General features: G+C 45.5%; 1 protein-coding gene across 1 annotated transcript; it reads right to left on the bottom strand.

Annotated features, from left to right (window-relative positions):
• Positions 1-718: 718 nt before the first annotated feature.
• LOC130493580 (E3 ubiquitin-protein ligase TRIM7-like) lies at positions 719-19,331 on the bottom strand. Its single transcript, XM_056867376.1, has 7 exons — positions 18,786-19,331; positions 12,737-12,832; positions 8,346-8,576; positions 4,969-4,991; positions 3,288-3,403; positions 2,259-2,294; positions 719-1,233 (listed from the first exon to the last, which is right to left on the bottom strand). Exons 1-7 carry the CDS (start codon positions 19,329-19,331, stop codon positions 719-721), a joined length of 1,563 nt encoding a protein of 520 aa, XP_056723354.1.
• Positions 19,332-20,072: the final 741 nt, after the last annotated feature.

The following is a 20,072-nucleotide window of genomic DNA, read 5'->3' as shown; positions in this document are numbered from 1 at the left end:
TTCAAAATATAGCACTTAGACAAGAAATATCCAAGTCAGGAAAATTACAATGCAAAACTTGCAGTTAGAATAATGTATTAGAACATTGGAAACAAAGCCACTTCTAACGCAACAATTATACCATTAGAACAAAATTCCAAAACAAATACAAATTGTAAGACTATGCCGGCAGTGCTCAATAAGGGGAGGGACTTCAATGCCATAGAGTCCAATTGACAAAGCGGCCATTTTCTCCAAGGGAACTGATCTCTATTGGCTGGAGATCAGTTGTACTAGCAGGAGAACTCCAGCTAGTACCTGGAGGTTGGCAACCCTACTTTTCTGCTGTGTGATTACAGATCAGGCCACAGTGTGCGTGAAGAGGCGGTAATGGGGAGAATAGCAGGTCACAGATTTATGACCAGATGAAGCAGGGCCTGGTCACGCAACTCTCTGGGTCCCCAGGGTAAATCACTCACTACCTTGCATGGGATTTAATCTAACGTCTACTTAGGAAACGCGATTTTACCAAGCATGGCAGCTCACACCAACTACTCGCTTGCCGCAATGCACAGGCCACCATGCCAGGCCTTCTGAAGCACATAAGCCACGCTGCATCCTTTTGTCATGCAAACAGGCCCTCTGTTGTGTGGTCAGTAAGGTCTGGGCCTGACACACAATCCTTAATTTGCAGTGTCTGCCAACAGACTCAGCACCTCAGCTCAACATCCCACTGAATTCAGGAACAGATTTTAACGTAGGTCACAGTGGAGCACACTGAGAAGAGCGGAAATACCTTCTCAGTGAAAGGGACGTTAAATGTAAATATATGCTGCATGTTCTCAGCGTTGTAGAAAGACACCTCTTCCCCTTCATAGTCTAAGTAGATTCTAATTTTGTTGAGCCTCTCGGGCAGGAAAATTGGGGTCCTCTGAGGGGAAGTGACAGCCCAGTACCGGCCGCCATGTTGCTGCAAGGCCCAGATCCCCTCTTCCGGACAAAACTGGGTCAACCCTTTCCTCCGCACCGATTCTTTGGCCACTCCAAAGGCCCAGCCATCCGCAGAACCCATCTCCACCTCCCAGTAATGCCGCCCTGTCTTGAATCCCTCCGTTGCCAGGACTCGGGAGTTGGTATCAAAGCGTTTGGGGTTGTCGGGCAAGACTTGCTTCCGGCATCCCATCCTCACACTCTTGAGGTCGGCCGAGAGAACAAGGAGGTGGTTGGCAGTCTCTGGGTCCAGGAGCAGGTCCTCTGACAAGCAAGACGACAGCATTCGGAACAAGTCAACCATCGTAATGAACCACAAAGAACAGCAGCAGCAATTTCAGGTTATAACTCATTTTTTTCCAGCTGTCACAGTGGTCTTTTATGCACGGCTATTTCACTCGCTGTCATGCCTCCGACAACTTCGAGTCTTTGTGTTGATGATGCATGCCGTTTCTGGCCATCACATGTCACCTTGCTCTCCCCCTGCATTTCCCTGTGTTTTGCCCGCGTTTTCAGAGACCTGTTTTATCTCGAATTTGAAAACTACAGACAAAAAGCGGGGAAAGGCGGGAGAGAGAGAGGCAGCTCTGACAGTCAGAAACAGAATGCATCATCAACGCAAAGACCCAAAGTCACTGGAGGGGTGACGGTGAGTGAAACAGCCATGCATATAAGATCTTTGTTTGCTGTGGCATGTCTTTGATTAAATGGAATAAATAAGTAGGGTTGCCAACCTCCAGGTGGTGACTGGAGATCTCCCACTATTATAACTTATCTCCAGGCAATAGAAATCAGTTCCCCTGGAGAAAATGGCCACTTTGGCAATTCAACTTTAGGGAATTGAAGTCCCTCCCCTCTCCAAACCTCAAGAAGCCTCCAAAACCTCCAAAGCCTCAAGAATGACCCACAACATCTTTGGGGCGGTGTGTGTGTGTGTGTGTGTGTGTAGAGCAAGAAATTTGAGAGGAAGCAACCAGCATCTCACAGACTCCAGTGTGGTTATAGAGTCAGAGGAGGGTCAAGGAAACCCAGGTTTAAAAAACCCCTTGGAGGATGGATGTGATAAAAATATAAGAGATAGAAACAGAAGTATTATGAAACTCAAACGCTTGCATTCTCATACACTAACCTAGATTGCCTTCATAAAAGATAATAAACCTTTTAAAAAGATTTTAAAAAAAAAAACTTCCGGGAACCCAGCAACCCAAACAAATTCAGGATTTTCCTGAATGTTAATCTCTATGAGCACTCTTCTTGAGAAAGCATATTTAGTTTGCAGCAATTATTACCTTTTTCGCCTTTCCCCAGCTCATCCCGCAAATTGTCTGAAAGAAAAGGAAACTCAGTCAACGGAAGTCTGGATTGATAGACACTTGAAAGCAATTTAGTCCCAACATTGTGCATCACAGTCAACATTTCAAACATGATTTTCTGAAACCGTGTTCTGCCTTACAGCTCGCCAGGACTCTTCAAATCCATGGCAGGACAGTAACGAAAGGGATGCTAACGATGGTAGGGATAGAGCCTTCCCAAATCAAAACTAGATGGTTATTTTGATTATTTTAGGTAGCTGAGCAAGGGCAGAATCTCTGCTTTGCATACAGAAGGACCTAGGCTCAATCTTGGGTTGCCAGGTTCCCCCTGGCCACTGGCAGAGGATGGGGGGTAGGGTTGCCAGATCCAGGTTGGGAAACTCCAGGAGGTTTGAGGATAGAGCCTGGGGAGGATAGGGATTTCAGTGGGGTACAATGTCATAGAATCCACCCTCCTACGCATCCATCTTCTCCAGAACTGTTCTCTGCAGTCTGGAGATGAGCCATAATTCCAGGGGATCTCCAGCTCCCACCTGGAGGCTGGCAACCCTAGTTCAATCCCCTGATCTCCAGTTAAAAGGATCAGGCAGTAGAGTGATGACCTCTGCCCCGGACCCTGGAGAGTCACTGGAACTCAGACAATGCTGACCTTCATGACTCAGTACAAGACAGCTTCATACTTTCATTATTTACCCAAATAGTTTATTCTTTTATTTTACTAATTCTTGTAAACCACCTTGGACATTTGGAAAGACAAGCATATATAACAATAAATAAAATCAGTAATATAATGTGAGAGGAAATCAGTGGCACATCTCTAGAAGTAGTTACTGGCTGGTGCTGTGGGAGGTGAGAGCACCTGGGCCTGACCTTTAGCCTGGTTCTTTCTACCTTTCCTTGATCTCTGCCAGCATCAGGGCTTCCATGCTACAAGCCCACGTGGCTTATTACCCTGAAGCCTGAAATAGCATTCAGTGTAAAGAGAGAGGTGATGCTTTCCTTTACCTTTGAATTTCTTCAGCACTCCCTTGAGGACCACAGTCTTCAGAGAGAAATTGGAGATGTGGCCTTTCATGTCAGAAGAAACAGGGATGGGCAGCTGACACTTAAGATCATCACTTCTAATAGGTTTTTAAAGAAAAAGGATTACCGAGTTGGTATATTAACGATACACAGAATTGTTACACTTTGCCTCAGAGCCTTTTCAGGTATGAAGCTTGAATGACATTTTGGCATCCTTCGTGAGCACTGTTAATATGGAAGAAAGGTAGCAAAGAGGAGATGCTTGTAATGCTGATGACCTTTGTGACCAGTGTAGGTTTTACAGTTGCATTGTGATGTGAAACAAGAAGTACTCTGTGAAAATATTAAATATCCCTAGCCAAGAGTTTTGTGATATCCTGAAGATTAACAGCTGTTTAGAAGACTACTTAATTTTTTTCCAGATAGACATATCTAGATACACGCCCCACAAGGGTACCGAGAAAAAATGTAAATAGCGAGGCTAGATGACTGTAAAATACAAACGCTGCTATCTGTGCTATTTGTTTGCAAAGCTCAAATGTGTGCATGGCGTTGTGAGATCTGGGTAGGATTGCCAACTTCCAGGTACTAGCTGGAGATCTCCCGCTATTACAACTGATCTCCAGCCGATACCCTGGGTGAAAAATGGTGGCTTTGGGAATTGGACTCTATGGCATTGAAGTCCCTCCCCTCCCCAAACCCCGCCCTCCACAGGCTCCGCCCAAAAATCTCCAGGTATTTCCCAGTCTGGAGCTAGCAACCCTAGATCTGGGTACAAATTCCTGCTTGCCATAAAACGTATTGGGCAGGCTTGGACCAGACCCATTCTCTCAGCCTCACCTACGTAGCAGGGTTGTTGTGAGAAAAAAATGGAGGCGGGGAGAACTACGTGCACCACCTAAGCTCCTTGGAGGATGGGAGGAATCAAAAAAGGACCAAGTAAATAAATAAATAGCACAATTAGCCGTTTTCTTAAGTGGTAGGCCTCATTTGAAACTTCTGGGGAGAATGAGTCTGATGTCATCTCATCTGAAGAAGTGAGCTGTGACCCATGAAAGCTCATGATAGAATAACGGTAGTTGGTGTTTAAGACGTTGCTGGACTTCTGTTTTCTTTTGCCACAACAGATGACCCCATGGTCCAGAATGGTTGCCCCAAAAGACCAACTCTAAGGTTGCCAGGTCCCTCTTCGCCATCGGCGGGAGGTTTTTGGGGTGGAGCCTGAGGAGGGCAGGGTTTGGGGAGGGGAGGGACTTCAATGCCATAGAGTCCAATGGCCAAAGCGGCCATTTGCTCCAGGGGAACTGATCTCTATCGGCTGGAGATCAGTTGTAATAGCAGGAGCTCTCCAGCTACCTGGAGGTTGGCAACTCTAGCCTAAGCAAAGACCTTGATCCAAACTAAATTTCATACCACAGAAACAAAGTATAGCTCTTCCCCCCTCCTGTAGATGAAGGGGAATCAGATTGCCAGGGAGAAAAGGGATAATGTTCCCACTCACTGAAGAAGTTACAAGGAGCATGGGATATGCGCTGACCTAAGGGAGAGAAGCCACTGTCTGTCACATTCCTCAGTGACTGTATTTCTCTGTATGGCTGCCTTCCTGACCTTTCAGCTGGTTCGTGAGCAAAGAACTAGAGAAGGTGAAAACGCAGCTCCGTACCTGACAAGGGCACTCGTCACATCCTAGAAGAGAAAGAGAAAGGCTCTAAATTTTATGTCCCAATAAGGTTGCCAGACTCCAGGTGGTGGTTGGATTGCAACTGATCTCCAGGCAACAGAGATCAGTTCACCTGGAGAAAATGGCAGCTTTGGAAGGTGGACTCTATAGCATTATACCCCATTGAAGTCCCTCCCCTCCCCAAACCCCTCCTTCCTCAGTCTCAACCCCCAAAATCTCCAGGTATTTCCCAACCCAGAGCTGGCACCCCTCGCCTCGGCCCACCACAATGTGGGCCTAGGGTTGCCAACCTCCAGGTGCTGCCTGGTGTTCTCCTAGAATTACAAACTGATCTCCAGACTATAGAGATCAGTTCCTCTGGATAAAATGGTGGTCTCAGAGAGAGAACTGCATTATTCATTCATTAATTTATTGGGGGGGGGGATTATGCTGCTTCTCCAGGAACCTGCCCTCTGGCAGCTGGCCTGATTGGGATCAGGCCCTAACAGCATTTTAAAATCTTTTAAAAATCAAATGTGGTTTGGCCCTCAGCCTAGGGTTCTCAAGTGCAGCCATCTCTAGACAGGAATGCTGCATCCTTTAAATAGGGCCAAGAAATCAGAGACTCCATACCATGGAAGTATCAGATGCAACTTGAGAGGAGTAGAAAAACCACAGCCAAAAACTGACCCCAAAGAGCACAGCTTTGCCACACAGGAGTTTGAAGGTGATTGGGAGGACAAGAGATTTTATCGGAGCGCACCAAGTTAACAAACAGCATTTCTGTAGATAACTCCTTCGAAACTACCTCAATCACATTTGAGGTAGCTGGTAAACTAAACCCACTGCCAATTCTACTAGTCAATGACACCGTTGCCAATTTTTTAACCAGCAAGTCCTCCTGTGCCTTTAGCAGCAGGTTGATCCGCAGACATTAGCAGGTGGTAACACTTATCTCCATACCATGGAACACTTCACCTGCAGATTTCTGCAGCTCAAGATGCTGTTGCCAGCAGAAGAGCATGCTAAGCTGGTCTTGTTCTGGTCAGTTGGCAAACCCATACCTGCATATATTCAAATGAATTACAAAATACACAGTAATAACCCCTTGGTTCTTGTAGGTTATCCGGGCTGTGTAACCGTGGTCTTGGTATTTTCTTTCCTGACGTTTCGCCAGCAGCTGTGGCAGGCATCTTCAGAGGAGTAATACTGAAGGACAGCTACTGGCGAAACGTCAGGAAAGAAAATACCAAGACAGGAATAACCCCGTTTCCTTACCTAGGCGCCCTGCAAACCTGAGTAAAGCATGTGTAACTGAGCTATATAAATGCTGTTTCTGGGGTCATGTGAGCATCAACACCTCAGCTCCTGTAATGTGTGTGTAAAGTGCTGTCAAGTTGCAGCCAATTTATGGCAACCGCATAGGGCTTTCAAGTCAAGTGATTAAGCGGAGGTAGTTTGCCCTTGCCTTCCTTTGCAGTCTTCCTTGGGGGTCTCCCATCCAAGTACTAACCCTCCTTGTGTGTGTGTAAAGTGCCGTCAAGTCGTAGCCGACTTATGGCGACCCCTTTTAGGGTTTTCATGGCAAGAGACTAACAGAGGTGGTTTGCCAGTGCCTTCCTCTGCACAGCAACCCTGGTATTCCTTTGGTGGTCTCCCATCCAAACACTAACCAGGGCTGACCCTGCTTAGCTTCTGAGATCTGACGAGATCAGGCTAGCCTGGGCCATTCAGGTCAGGGCACTGACCCTCCTTAGCTCCCGAGATTGAACTATAGGGCCGAGATTGGGTTATACTATACCATGCCACATCACCACTCTTATAATACTATCTTGGGATTTCTTCCCAGAAAATTTGAGTCCTCTGAGCTGCTTCAGTTTCTGAAAGAACCAGCAGACTGTTCTACAAATAAATGTTCATGTATATCTTTAGGGTTGCCAACAAGCCTAGAGAAAAATGTCCTGATCATTTAACAGAGAGGTTTAATGGTGATAATTTACCTCCATGCCGTGCAAAGCTTCACCTGTCCATTTCCACACATTGAGCCTCTGTTAAAGGTGCAGGACATTTGTTCTCTGGGCATTTGGCAACCCTGATCTTCACATCTGGCCCATCCAGTTGAAAGAAGACAGAATAAGGAAGTACCTCTCTCTGCCTGGAAAGCCACTGCCCACTGAGGGAAGGCAACTTCATATATTTATAAAAACAACAATAATATAATATATCAAAATGTGTAGTATAAAGCTAAGCACTGTACAAAACAAATACAAGGGCTCTGCCCAATGGAATAACAATCCGACTGAAAATTAAAAAAAAACTATACTTCCCCCCCAAAAAAAAAAACCCAACGGAAACTAAAAACTAAAGCAGTTTCTTTATAGGTGTGATGTTCTCAAATCAGAGTCAATGCAGGTACATCTGTTTGTAAGGAAGAGCCAACACACATTCACTGTACAAATGAAACTTGGGACCAGTACCTGGATTCACACATTCAGCTGCACATGTGTTGAATGTAGTATGAGAAATACTCAACACACATATAAAGAAAAATCAAGTGTACAATGTACATGGAATATGTGTGCATTCAATGTACAGTAACTTGTGAACAGGGCTAGCCGACTGCAGTTAAGAAGCTACCTTAAAAGTTGCAGAATACACTGTAGCTATCCCTTTCACAGCATGGGGGTAAATTATATCACCTGGTAAAAACAATCCATCAGCACATAAAGCAAAGTTGCCAACCACCTGGAGAGAAAAAAAATCAGTTCCTTTAATACAGGCTTAATGGGATGTGATTTAACTCTACGCTATGAAAAGCTTCAGCTGCAAATTTCCACATGCTCAGGTCATTTATGCAGGCTGCTCCCTCACAGTCGCCCCATTGTCTACTTCGGGGCTTTGCTTTGATTATGCACGCAATTTCCAACCGTCAGAAGTCACCTTGCTCTCCCCGTGCATTCTCCCCATGTTTTCTGGATGCTAGCTAAACACAAATCCAGAAAACGCAGGCCAAACACACAAACGGGGGGAGATAGCACAGGGTGACCTCTGACGGTCGGAAAACACAAGCCCCAAAGTAGTTGATGGGGTTGCTGCAAGGAAACAGCCATGCATAAATGGCCTCAGTCTCTCCGTTAAAGGGAATGACACTTTTCTCGAGACCTGCTGACAGCCCTAAAAACTGACCTAAAATGGACTTTGCTTTCCTTTGAGCCTAGCATGAAGCTAGCAGAGGCTTCTAAATAAGAGAGGAACATTTGTTGAAGAAAATGTGACCAGTTAGGCTGTGAAAGCTTCTTGGCATCATGCAGTTCATCAGAGAATGTGACCCCAATGGGTGATCCAACAGTTCCGGGATTTATGCACAGTGAAGGTCCTACCTTTAGGAATTCAAGCACTGGCTCTTGGATCTTCTCCTCCAAGTCAGAGATGAGTTTGTTGAGGAGGGAGATCTCCTTGGAGAGCTCTGTGATGTTCTCGTTCTGCCTTTTGTTGATGCCCTTCTCCATCTTGTCCAGCTGCCCCAGAAGGAGCTGCTCCTGTTCATTCAGGAACTGACGCAGCCCCTCAAATTCAGAGATCACCTTCTGCCTCTCGATCTCGATGGTTTTCTTCAAAGGAAACGGATGGTTAGTCCTTTCAATGCCCCAGTAATGGTCTGACAGAGTCATGCAAGAAGTGGATGCCATTTATTTTGTAATGCTGCTCGGTATGAAAAACATAGGGTTGCCAACTGCTGGGGGGGGGGGTGTCCTGTCCCTTTAATAAAGCCTTAATGGCATGTAATTTGCCAGGTGTTGATATTTTCCTCCATGCCATAAAAAAGCTTAAGCTGCCCATTTCCACCTATTAAGCCTCTGTCAAAGAGACATAACGTGTTTCTACAGGCCTGTTGGCAGCCCTAATTTTGACCCACCGTGTCAAAGCCGCCCGCAAGCTCTACATCTTATTTATTTAGTGTAATTTTTATCAGCCGCATGACACATGAAAATTTAACACACCATACTTTTCTGGAGATGTGGTGCTGGAGAAAAGCATTATCTGCTGAATATAATTTAACAAGCAGTTTCTGGTAGAGGTTCAGGTAGTGAAAAAATGAAGCTGAAAATCAGGACCGAAGAGGAGATCGACCACAAGAACAGGAAAGCAGCAAATTCAGCAGAGAGGATAAAAATTCTGTCCCCTCCTTTTAATTTCCCACATTTTTCTGTTTACATTTTGGCCAGTTCCAACTTCTTGGATTTGTTGTGTACCTCTTTTAGATGTTAATGGCAACAGCGTTTTCTGTTGTTGTTAAAGTTTGAGTCAACATCAGCAATAATAACATTTTGTTAATCTTACAAGTCCCCTGCTTAAATAAACCTAAACAGCAGATGGCAGTAGAGTATAAGAAATAGTCTGGGGAGTGGCAGTACAATCCAGGCTAAATTGATAAGTAAAATCCAGGCTAAATTGACAATTTTCTCTTTTCTACTGCAGCCCCACATGGCATTCCTTCAGGGCCCCCTAGCCTCCAGTAGCAGCACTGCATAGAGATCAATGGGCTGTGTTGGAAGGGGTGACAGGAAAATTCCATTTTCCCATTAGAAAATGCACAGTGCAATCCTATGGTGAATTACTCCAGTCTAAGCCCACTGAAGTCAGTGGGCTGACTGGAGTAACTCTCCATAGGATTGCACTGTTAGTTTGGTTTGCATCCAACTCAGTAGATCCTTCACAGTGCATTCCTAAAGTTACACCTTTCTAAATCCATTGACTTCAGTGGATTGAGAAGGGTATAACTCTGCTTAGAAGGGTTCCCAGCTCTGGGTTGGGAAATACCTGGAGATTTTGGGGGTGGAGCCTGAGGAGGGTGGGGTTTGGAGAAGGGAGGGACTTCAATGCCATAGAGTCCAATGGCCAAAGCAGCCATTTTCTCCAGGGGAACTGATCTCTATCACCTGGAGATAAGTTGTAACAGCGGGAGATCTCCAGCCACCACCTGGACGTTGGAATTCAAAATATAGCACTTAAACAAGAAATATCCAAGTCAGGAAAATCACAATGCAAAACTTGCAGTTAGAATAATGTATTGGAACATAGGAAACAAAGCCACTTCTAACGCAACAATTATACCATTAGAACAAATTTCCAAAACAAATACAAATTGTAAGGCTATGCCAGCAGTGCTCAGCTAAATTCAGTTCGTAGTCTGTAGTGTGCTTCACAGTCACATCATAAAGCACCAGGAACCAAGAGTAGAGTAGCAATGGAAATCCGGTAAAGTTCCATTTCGTATAGACTTTCTCAAGCCTTCTGATTGTTCCGTGCAATATTCATTCAAAGTTTGAAGGAGTGTACCTTTCCTTTTTCTTTGGACGACAGAAGTAAGACGCCTGAGAAAGTCTAATGGTATAATTGTTGCGTTAGAAGTGGCTTTGTTTCCTATGTTCCAATACATTATTCTAACTGCAAGTTTTGCATTGTGATTTTCCTGACTTGGATATTTCTTGTTTAAGTGCTATATTTTGAATTCCATACTCCTGCAAGCACTTACTAGCTGTTAATTTTGAATACTACCACCTGGACGTTGGCAACCCTATGCTTAGGAGTGCACTATTAATTGCCTTTTACTTAGATGTCGGCCTTGCCTTGACTGCATTATAAATTTATCCTTGGTCAGATGAAGTTGAAGCAGCAGTATCTACTCCCTGACTCTCTTCTCCCTCACCCCACCCCGCAAGAGTGGGCAGACTGATGCTCCTGAGAAGCTCCTTCTAGTAATCTGAACATGGAAGTTCTATTCTAAGCTCCTGTAGCACTAAGAGACCTGCACTCTGCAATCTAATTTTTAAAAGGCAGCTAGTGGCTGTCATTCTCACTACATCTTGTGGCAGTGAATTTCATAATAACGCAGCTGACAGATCTAAGGTTGCCAAGTGGCCTAGGGAAACATGTCCTGTCTCTTTAATAGAGGCTTAATAGGATCTCATTTACCAGGTATTTTTATTTACCTCTCTGCCACGAAAAGCTTCAGCTGCCCATTTCCACACATTACATATCTATTAAAGGCAAAAGACATTTTTCTCCTGACTGTTGGAGCTTCAACAGAGACTTGATTGACAATGTGTGTGTTAAGTGCCGTCAAGTCGCTTCCGACTCATGGCGACCCTATGAATGAAAGTCCTCCAAAATGTCCTATCTTTGACAGCCTTGCTCAGATCTTGCAAATTGAAGGCTGTGGCTTCCTTTATTGAGTCAATCCATCTCTTGTTGGGTCTTCCTCTTTTCCTGCTGCCCTCAACTTTTCCTATCATGATGGTCTTTTCCAGTGACTCTTGTCGTCTCATGACGTGACCCCTTCTGGATGCACACCTTAATGTGGTGAGGGGGTTTGTGAGTGTCAGGGAAGCTGAGAGCAATACCGTAAGGGGTCTAGACTCTATCAAGAGACTAAACTCCTAGCAGAGTCACTCAAGACGAAATGGTCACAGCTGAGACACCAGACGAAGATGCATCCACCCCCTTAAGGGATCAATGGCCACATCCGCAGAAGAGAACAGGCAGTTCCAATGGGGATGGGGGTAGAGGAATCCCTGAAGGTTAGCTACTGGGCAGCAGCAGTAGTGGAAGGTGACACTGGCGGAAGATCTTTCGTAGACAACGGCAGTGCCACTACGGCTAACTCTGGTTAGTACAGCGCAGAAGAAGGCACTGGTAAACCACTTCTGACCAACCTTTACCTTGAAAACCCTATGATGAGACAAACCAAAATGATTGACAATAACCTAGAGGAAAAAATGTCCTGCCCCATTATAGAGGTTTAATGGAATGTTATTTACTGGGTGATGCTATTTACCTCCATACCATGAAAGAATTCAATTGCCTACTTCCACACATTAATCCTCTGTTCAAGGGACAGGGCATCTTTTCTCCAGGTTGTTCACAACCCTCTCTTTAACAGTTTGATGTGCCATTATTAACATGTATTGTGTGTGTGTAAAGTGCCGTCAAGTCGCAGTTGACTTATGGCGACCCCTTTTGGGGGTTTTCATGGCAAGAGACTAACAAAGGTGGTTTGCCAGTGCCTTCCTCTGCACAGCAACCCTGGTATTCCTTGGTGGTCTCCCATCCAAATACTAACCAGGGCTGACCCTGCTTAGCTTCTGAGATCTGACGAGATCAGGCTAGCCTGGCCTAACAAGTGATAATACTTATCCTGATACTTCATTTGCTGATTCCTGTTTCACAGGTGCTACGAAAGGAACAAAGCCAGATCCAGGACTGGTTTTTTTCTGGCCAACTGCAACTCCACCTGACTCTCTGTAGAAGAGGCCAGCCATTATCCACATCTGACAGTAACCCTGAGGCTGCCTTCGGGCATCACTGTTTGATCCATCTCCAGTTTCTTGTGAGTCTGGATGCAGCCTGTCTATACCCGCATACTGTCAGGCCTTTGCTGGTTCAGGCCTGATCCCTTGACATGACTCTGTCAGACCATTACTGGTTCTAGCCGGCTCTGTGTCAAGCGACCTTGGTTCACATGCCTGTAAATACTGTGTATTCCTGCAGCTGCCTAGTTGTTTGGTCTACGCTTCATGAGAATTCTTATCTCATTTTAAGCTAGAGCTTTCCCTATTGTGGCCATTAGCAGCCTTCATCTGTTTTTATACAGTCAGTTCTTATATTTACCTTTTTGCTACTAATAAAGTATACTGCTTCAGGATCACCTGCCTGAGTGTGCTTGCTTATGGGATGCTACAGGTAAACGCCTGAATCTGACAGCACCTACCAAAAGATCTTGACTTTTTTGGTCATCCTGGGTTTTGAATTCCAGAAGCTCTTGTCTCATTTTTTTCAAAAAATCCAAACGGGCCTGTATCTGATCCTAAGAGAAAAAATAAAATTATACACATACATAGATATTTTTATTTATTTATGTTTATAGTCTGCCTTTCTAGACAGATGGTAAACATACACGTGCAGGGTATTTCCTCTCTCTCCCCTTTTCACTGCTGACTCTTCCTCCACCTACCATCTTTCTTCATCCCCAACTTTCCCAACCACCACAACCATCTCCTCTGTCTCCTTCCCTACACACACTTTTGCTGGTTCATTTTCTTCTTTCCCGCACGGGAGCTGATAGACAATCCCAAAATTAGCAGCTGAGGGAACAAAGCATTACTAGATCTCCCCCCTTAAATTACTATAGTTTGGAACATTTTTAAACCTCCCTCACCATTTTTTTAACTTTTCAGATTTTTCTGCAAACCTGGAATAGACAAAATCCCCCTTATCTAAATACAGCCCCATTCTGCAGATTATTATTTTTTGAGCCGCACTCTGGAGTCATATTCAGCCTCCAGAATTGGATATCCATATAGCCAATCTTTCCTTGTTTCTAGGCTTTTGAAGCTTGTGCAGGAGCAATCTTGGGGTGTCCCCAGCTCAACAGGAACAGTTGTTTTCTCTTTCTTTACCAAGTTGTTTTCTGTTGCCCCAGAAGGTCGGACCAGAACCAACGGCTGAAATTGTGTGATGCGGGAGCTAAAAAGGCAAATACGATCTTGGGCTGCATCAACAGAAGTATAGTGTCCTGATCACACAAAGTGATGGTATCGCTTACTCTGCTCTGGTTAGAACTCACCTAGAATGCTGTGTTCAGTTTTGGGCCCCACAATTTAAGAAAGATGTAAACAAGCTGGAACGTGTCCAGAGGAGGGCAACAAAGATGGTGAAGGGTCTGAAGAGGAGACCAAGTCCTGTGAGGAAAGGTTGAAGGAGCTGGGTATGTTTAGCCTGAAGAGAAGACTGAGAGGGGATATGATAACCATCTTCAAGTACGTGAAGGGCTGTCATATAGAGGAGGGTGCCGAGTTGTTTTCTGTTGCCCCAGAAGGTCGGACCAGAACCAACAGGTTGAAATTAAACCAGAAGAGTTTCCGTCTGGACATTAGGAAGAATTTTCTAACAGTTAGAATGGTTCCTCAGTGGAACAGACTTCCTCAGGAGGTGGTAAGCTCTCCTTCCCTGGAGGTTTTTAAGCAGAGGCTAGATGGTCATCTGTCAGCAATGCTGATTCTATGACCTTAGGCAGTCCATGAGAGGGAGACCATCTTGGCCATCTTCTGGGCATCAAGTAGGGGTCACTGGTGTGTGTGGGGGGGGAAGTAGTTGTGAATTTCCTGTGTTGTGCAGGGGGTTGGACTAGATGACCCTGGTGGTCCCTTCCAACTCTATGATTCTCTTCCAGGAGCTCTGCCAGGATACGAAGCAAGGGCCAGCCAATGTATTATAAATGTTTGTGGTCAAGACAAAAAAAACCTAACTTGTTATGTTACGGGGAATGCTGGGGTCTCCAACTTTTAATGGGGGGATTAGTCAGTTTGGAGACAAATTTAGAGCACTGAGAGGCTTTAGCGGGGGTCTATTCCTGTGTCTATGCAAGGTGAGCAAAACCAGAAAAGAACAAATGGTTCAAGATACGGAACGCAGTCAAAACAGGGTGTACTTTATTTAGGGGGAAAGGGGGGTACAAATCACACAAACGTAATTGCACGCAATATTCACACACACACACAAGAGTTCTAAAAGGGATAGCAGTAAAGAGAGTCAATAGCTACCTGTCCTGCGAGGTTCCAAGGAGGGAAGCTGTTGGGGGGGGGGGCTATTACATGAACCACTGCCCTGAGAAGGAATGTAAGGCGTGGAAGGGGGAAACGCTATTGTTCTCAGTCTGAAGTCGCCAGGCAGATCTTGATATGTCTTTGATTATGTCTTTGATTATGCAAAGGTGTCCAGGAGGGCAGCTGTTCCAGGGGCGAGTCCCTGGCAGGGAGGCTCAGGAGCAGATTTTGGAGTTCTCTGTTCTGCTCTGCATTCAGATCCAAGATGGAGTTCATGTCCCTTTCCCGGGTCTAGGTGCTGTGTGCCATTCGTAGGTCTCTGCTGGCTCCATACAGCGACGTCCGGTGGGGTGTCTGGGATGCTCCTGTGTCTTGGAGTGTGGTGCTGTCTCTCTCCATGCCTCCCCTGCCATTCAGCAACAGTCCCAATGTACAGACAAGAGAACCCAAGGGTGTCCATATTACAGGGGGTATAGAAGGGTATCGTTACAGTTATTCCTGTACCTTTAAAACTTCTGAAGAAGAGAAAGTGAGAAAAAGGATGCAGCTGCTGGTCATGCCTCTTGCTCTGCTGCTCCACCTGGCAACGCTTGCATGACCAAGGTTTGTTACCTCCAGTGTTTCATTTCTAAAATTAGCGGTTGCCATGGGCTCCCATCTGTGTGGGGATCATCCTCTCTGCCTTGGAAGACCTTCCACATAATTTCACAGAAGTGGTTATGCCAACAACATGGAGAGAGAAAAATGTCTTGCCCATTTAACATAGGCTCCACAGATGGAAACAGGCAGTTGAAACTATTCATGGAAACAGAGGTTAACAACATCACCTGGCAAACAACCTTAAGCCTCTGCTAAAGGGGCAGGACCTTTTTTTATGCAGGTCTTTGCAAACCCTATTTGAAAAGAGAGACAAGCACTGCATCAGGCGTCCGTCACCATTTTGCACATGCAGCTACTGCTTCCGAGGCGAAATCCTTGGGAACCCTGGCTTAGGTGAAGTCTTGATTGCCTCTTAATCCACTAATACCTTGCACCATTGGAAGTATCACTTTTTATCACCCTCCCACTGGCACGCTGTGCAAAGACAGACAGTGGCGGTCTGCATTAGTGAGTCCGCCTTCAAGTTCATGGAGCTCATTGCGATCAGCCCGTGTCATGTCCTGCTACTCTTATTAGTTCCCATATTGGCTCCAGTTACAGGGCTGAGTCCTTGGTTGTTTTCATTGCCATCAATGGATGATGGATGAGGTCAGTTTCATACATTCTCCTTATCCAGTGATCACTGCAATTGACAGGCAACTCTTACAGTGTGAGAACTCACATAAAGAACAGAGCCAAGGATGAGGAATTGTCCTGGACGAGGTAACCTGAGGGCCAAACTACGTGGGAAATCTGTGACTGGACTGTAAAATAGTTCCAAATTTGATCAGAGAAGTGATGCTAGGGGAGGGGTATTTCCCCCACAAGGCTAGCAGCTACTTGGGAAAGGCGTCCCGTATATTGGGGCAACAGTGCGGAGAAAAGATTAAATGACCACTCCACCTAGTGTTGCTGGCTCTGGGTTAGGAAATTCCTGGGGTTTGGGGGGTGAAGCCTGGGAAGGGTTGGGTTTGGGGAGGGGAGGGACATCCGTGAGGTATAATGCCATAGAGTCCACCCACCAAAGAGGCTAGTTTCTCCAGGGGAACTCGAGGCATCAGTAGTCTGTAGTAATCACATCAGTTGTGATTCCAGAAGTCCTTCAGACCCCACCTGGAGGTTGGCAACCCAACTCAACTGCCTTGAGCAAAGATGGAAGCCCCCCCCCCAAGTTAGGGCAAAGCAAAAAAACAAATTGCAGATGTTCCACGGAATTTATCATTTTGTAAGCGTTCCATCAGGTCATTCACATGAGGACTTGAAGCAGTGGACTGGTACCCTGGCAGCTGTGTGGACCAACTGCACCTTTCCCCCAAACTCTTAGGGACGCTTGCCCTCTGCTCTTCAGCTCTGTTACCTTTATCAGCTGTAGATTCTATTTTAAGTAACCATCAACACTAATGATATGAACAGAAAGCTCCATGGGCCGCTCTCCAAACCAGGGTCAGCCTGGGATCTTATTCCACTTTGGGAAGTCTCCCTCCCAGAAATAGATCAGGAATTTGTTAACCTTTTGTGTGTGCAAAAATGCTACAGCTACCGTCTTCAATCTGCCAGAAGTTTCAACTTTTGCCACTAATGTCTTCTGGTGCTCTTAATGGTTGCTTGATGGGCAGGCCTTTTTCTCATTATTTGAGCATTCACACCCCACCTTTCAGTAAATACCCCACCTTTCAGTAAACAAACAAACAAAAATTCCTGAGTGAGTTAGCTAGTAAAAATACTGTCCTCCATGCCATCAAATGCTTCGCCTGCTCATTCCTGCATACTAAAAGCACAGGATTTGGCCATGCTGGATCCCACCCACCCCCACCCCCTTAGAAACTAGACAGCCCTGCAGCCTGATTTCATGCCTTTCTGTCAGCTATGCTCAGCGGGAGATTTCAGCATATACCTGTAGAGGCCAAGTTACTCCCCTGTAATTTTAATTCAGTTGAGTCAATTATACATATTTTATTACACTGTGCATTTTATTGGGAGGTTAGAAATAAGCTGCTTTTACCTGTGTTGACTAGACGTTTTAGAAATGTTAGCCATTTGGATGATTTTATTGTTAAATTTTTATTAGAAGATAAAGATGCTTTTATCTTGTATTCAGTGGCAAAGTTCTGTTATGTAGCCAGTAAGATACGGAGGTCCTCAGTTGGGGGTTTAAAATTGTTATTTTGTACTGATACTTGCTGGTCAAATGATTGTAAATAAACTGAACTGGGCAGCCCTGCGTTTAGACTCAACAACATTATCTCAATCACTCTACCAAAGCGTATTCATTTTTGCCACACCAAAAGGGACAAGGGAAAACTCATCATGTTCAGTTCTTGCCTCAGAGTAGAACCATTCACCATCCAGGCTCAACAGATCCCATCCCAGATGAGTAGTCACGTTAATCTGTTGCAGCAAAATAGAAACAGTCCAGTGGTTTAGGTTGATGCAGGAATAAATTCTGACAGTCACTGATGAGCCTCTGGACTGCACAAAAATCCTAGTTATTACTATGGCCCAGTTGAACCAGTTCAGCATTGATCCTGCAGCACAAACAACTGCAACTGGTTTAGGGGCTTCTAAACAACAAGTGTGCACTTGCTGCTGCAATGTACCTTCTTTAGATTTGTTTTCTAGCAATTTACTTCAATGGCTTTCAAGTTTCATATCTCCAGGGAACCCTTTCTGTATCCATTTGCCTGCTAAGGAATCGCTGGTTGATGTATCAAAGCCCTCTACATGCTGGTGATAATTATGGGGAGTCTTGTAGGGTTCATGCCCAGTGTGTGCGAAGACCCAGCTGTTAATCCAGCCTGGCTTCTTGGGCATCCTTGTTGACTCGCGTCAATGTTTCCTTCACAGTGTTCATGTGAGCTACATACTGAAGGGGACTGTAGAAGTAGGCAACCTGTTTTTCAGGAAGGTTTGTCCACAGTTACTGAACATCTCATTGAGGAGCTCCTAACAAGTGTCAAAAACCCTAGTGTTACTCTCAGAATATAATTTGCACATTAGTGATTTAGCTGAATGGTCCAGGTTCTGCACTTATATGCTGGGGATTAGTTTTAGGGTTGCCAGCTTCAGCTTGAGAAATACCTGGAGATTTTGGGGGCAGAGCCTGAGGAGGGTGTGGTTTGGGGAGGGGACTTCAGTGCTGTAGAGTCCAATTGCCAAAACGGCCATTTTCTCCAGGGAAACTGATCTCTATCAGCCAGAGATCAGTTGTAATAGCAGGAGATCTCCAGCTAGTACCTGGAGCTTGGCAACCCTAGTTGGTCTAGATACCTTTCTAGTATGCTTTTTTTTTTTAAAAAGGTGTATAGATATTCATGGTATTCAGGACCACTGATGTCTCCCCAGGTCACCTGCTGAGAAAACCAGTACCACAGAGAGAAAAGACAGGGACCACATGAAGTTGCCTTATACTGAATCAGACCCTTGGTCCATCAGAACTTCGGACCTTCTGCATGCCAAGCAGATGCTCTACGACAGAGCCACAGCCCCTCCCCATAAAGATGAGGGGCCAGCAAGATTTGAACTCCTGATTCCTGGTTTACAAAACCAGTGCTCTAACCCCTGAGCTATGGAGCATACCTTGTATTCCAGGGAAGCTTCTTCGACAGGCACCACAGCATGAGGCCTGTGGTCCCGAGACCGATCACACACCACACAGATGGTCTTCTGGTCATCCTTGCAGTAGAGTTTCAGAGCCTCCTTGTGCTTCTCACACATACCGTCCTCTTCGAGGCCCTTCGTGCCACGCAAGATGAACTGGCTGATGATCTCGGCCATGTTGGCCAGCTGTCGGTTGGGTCTGAAGTTCCTGCACTGGGTAATTTCCCTGCACTGAGGACAGGGGAAATCTCTGTCCATGCTCTTCCAGCTCTTAGTGATGCAAGCTCGGCAGAAGTTATGCCCACACTCGATGGACACTGGGTCTTTGAAATACTCCAGGCAGACGGAGCAAGTGGCTTCATCTTGAAGGTTCCCTGGGAGGAACACGGCAGCCATGGCTTCTTCCTGGCCAGCAGAACTGTCTTCTCCTTCTCCTCCTTTGACTACATACAGGGAACAAATGCTTGGCACGAAACACAAGGCGGGTGTTCCCATGCCAGAAACCAGCTGGTGTTGCGAGGTCATCTCAGGAGTTTCTGGTTTCTTAAACTGGCAACAAGCCTGTCACTGAATTGGATGGGAACTGTTTAGAAAGGTTTAGCATTTAAAGGAGAAAGTCTGAACGACAGGCCTTGTTCAGGTTGGGGAAGCAGAACCGAAGTTTCCAGAGCCTGCTGCATGAGTAGAGGTATTTCAACATTCTCAGCAGGGCTCATGGCAGTGATTCTGTTCTATCATTAGTGCTAGGAAAGCTCAGGCTTGCCAGAAAAGATGTTCCCTGTGACCTGGCAGCCATCCCCACGAGTCCCTGGTGTGTAGTCTGATAGTCACGAGGGAAAGGCACTCTGCACATGTTCAAAAACATAGGCCAAGGAAGGTATTTAAGAAACTGGAATGATCTGGATGAAATTATAGAGGGACTTACTTACCTACTCCACCTCTTTGAATGACAAAACCACAGTCTGAGATTGCCTTCGCACTAGCCATTTTGTCTGGAATTGCCAATATTTAGAGAATCCATTTGGCACTGCTACCAAATCATTGCAATCTAGTATTTTCATCACTGTCCTCCCATGTGTCCCACCACCACCGCCCTGTGCCACCCCAGCTGATTTGTAGCAATAATTTTGACTTTGAACAGAATTGAAGTGTTAGCCAGCTATTGTGGGTGAGCAGAAGCATTATTTCATCCGCTTCACAGAAGTTGGTGGCAGGGTTTGAAATGCCCCGCTGCTTTCCTAGCTGTGATGACAAGCAAAAATGTGC

Source organism: Euleptes europaea, chromosome 1 (genome assembly GCF_029931775.1).
Source record: "Euleptes europaea isolate rEulEur1 chromosome 1, rEulEur1.hap1, whole genome shotgun sequence".
In the NCBI taxonomy this organism is placed as follows: domain Eukaryota; kingdom Metazoa; phylum Chordata; class Lepidosauria; order Squamata; family Sphaerodactylidae; genus Euleptes; species Euleptes europaea.
Note: the sequence above shows the minus strand (reverse complement) of the source record. Positions and strands in the feature narration are given on the sequence as shown.

What these genes read in the sequence shown, in the direction of transcription:
- LOC130493580 (XM_056867376.1), bottom strand. Translation starts at nt 19,331, where the DNA reads ATGACCTCGCAACACCAGCTGGTTTCTGGCATGGGAACACCCGCCTTG. An exon ending in CAGTGCTTGAATTCCTAAAG is followed by an intron (nt 4,992 to 8,345) that starts GTAGGACCTTCA and finishes TTTCTCTTCTAG; the next exon opens with GATGTGACGAGTGCCCTTGT. An exon ending in GTGACGAGTGCCCTTGTCAG is followed by an intron (nt 3,404 to 4,968) that starts GTACGGAGCTGC and finishes AAAACCTATTAG; the next exon opens with AAGTGATGATCTTAAGTGTC.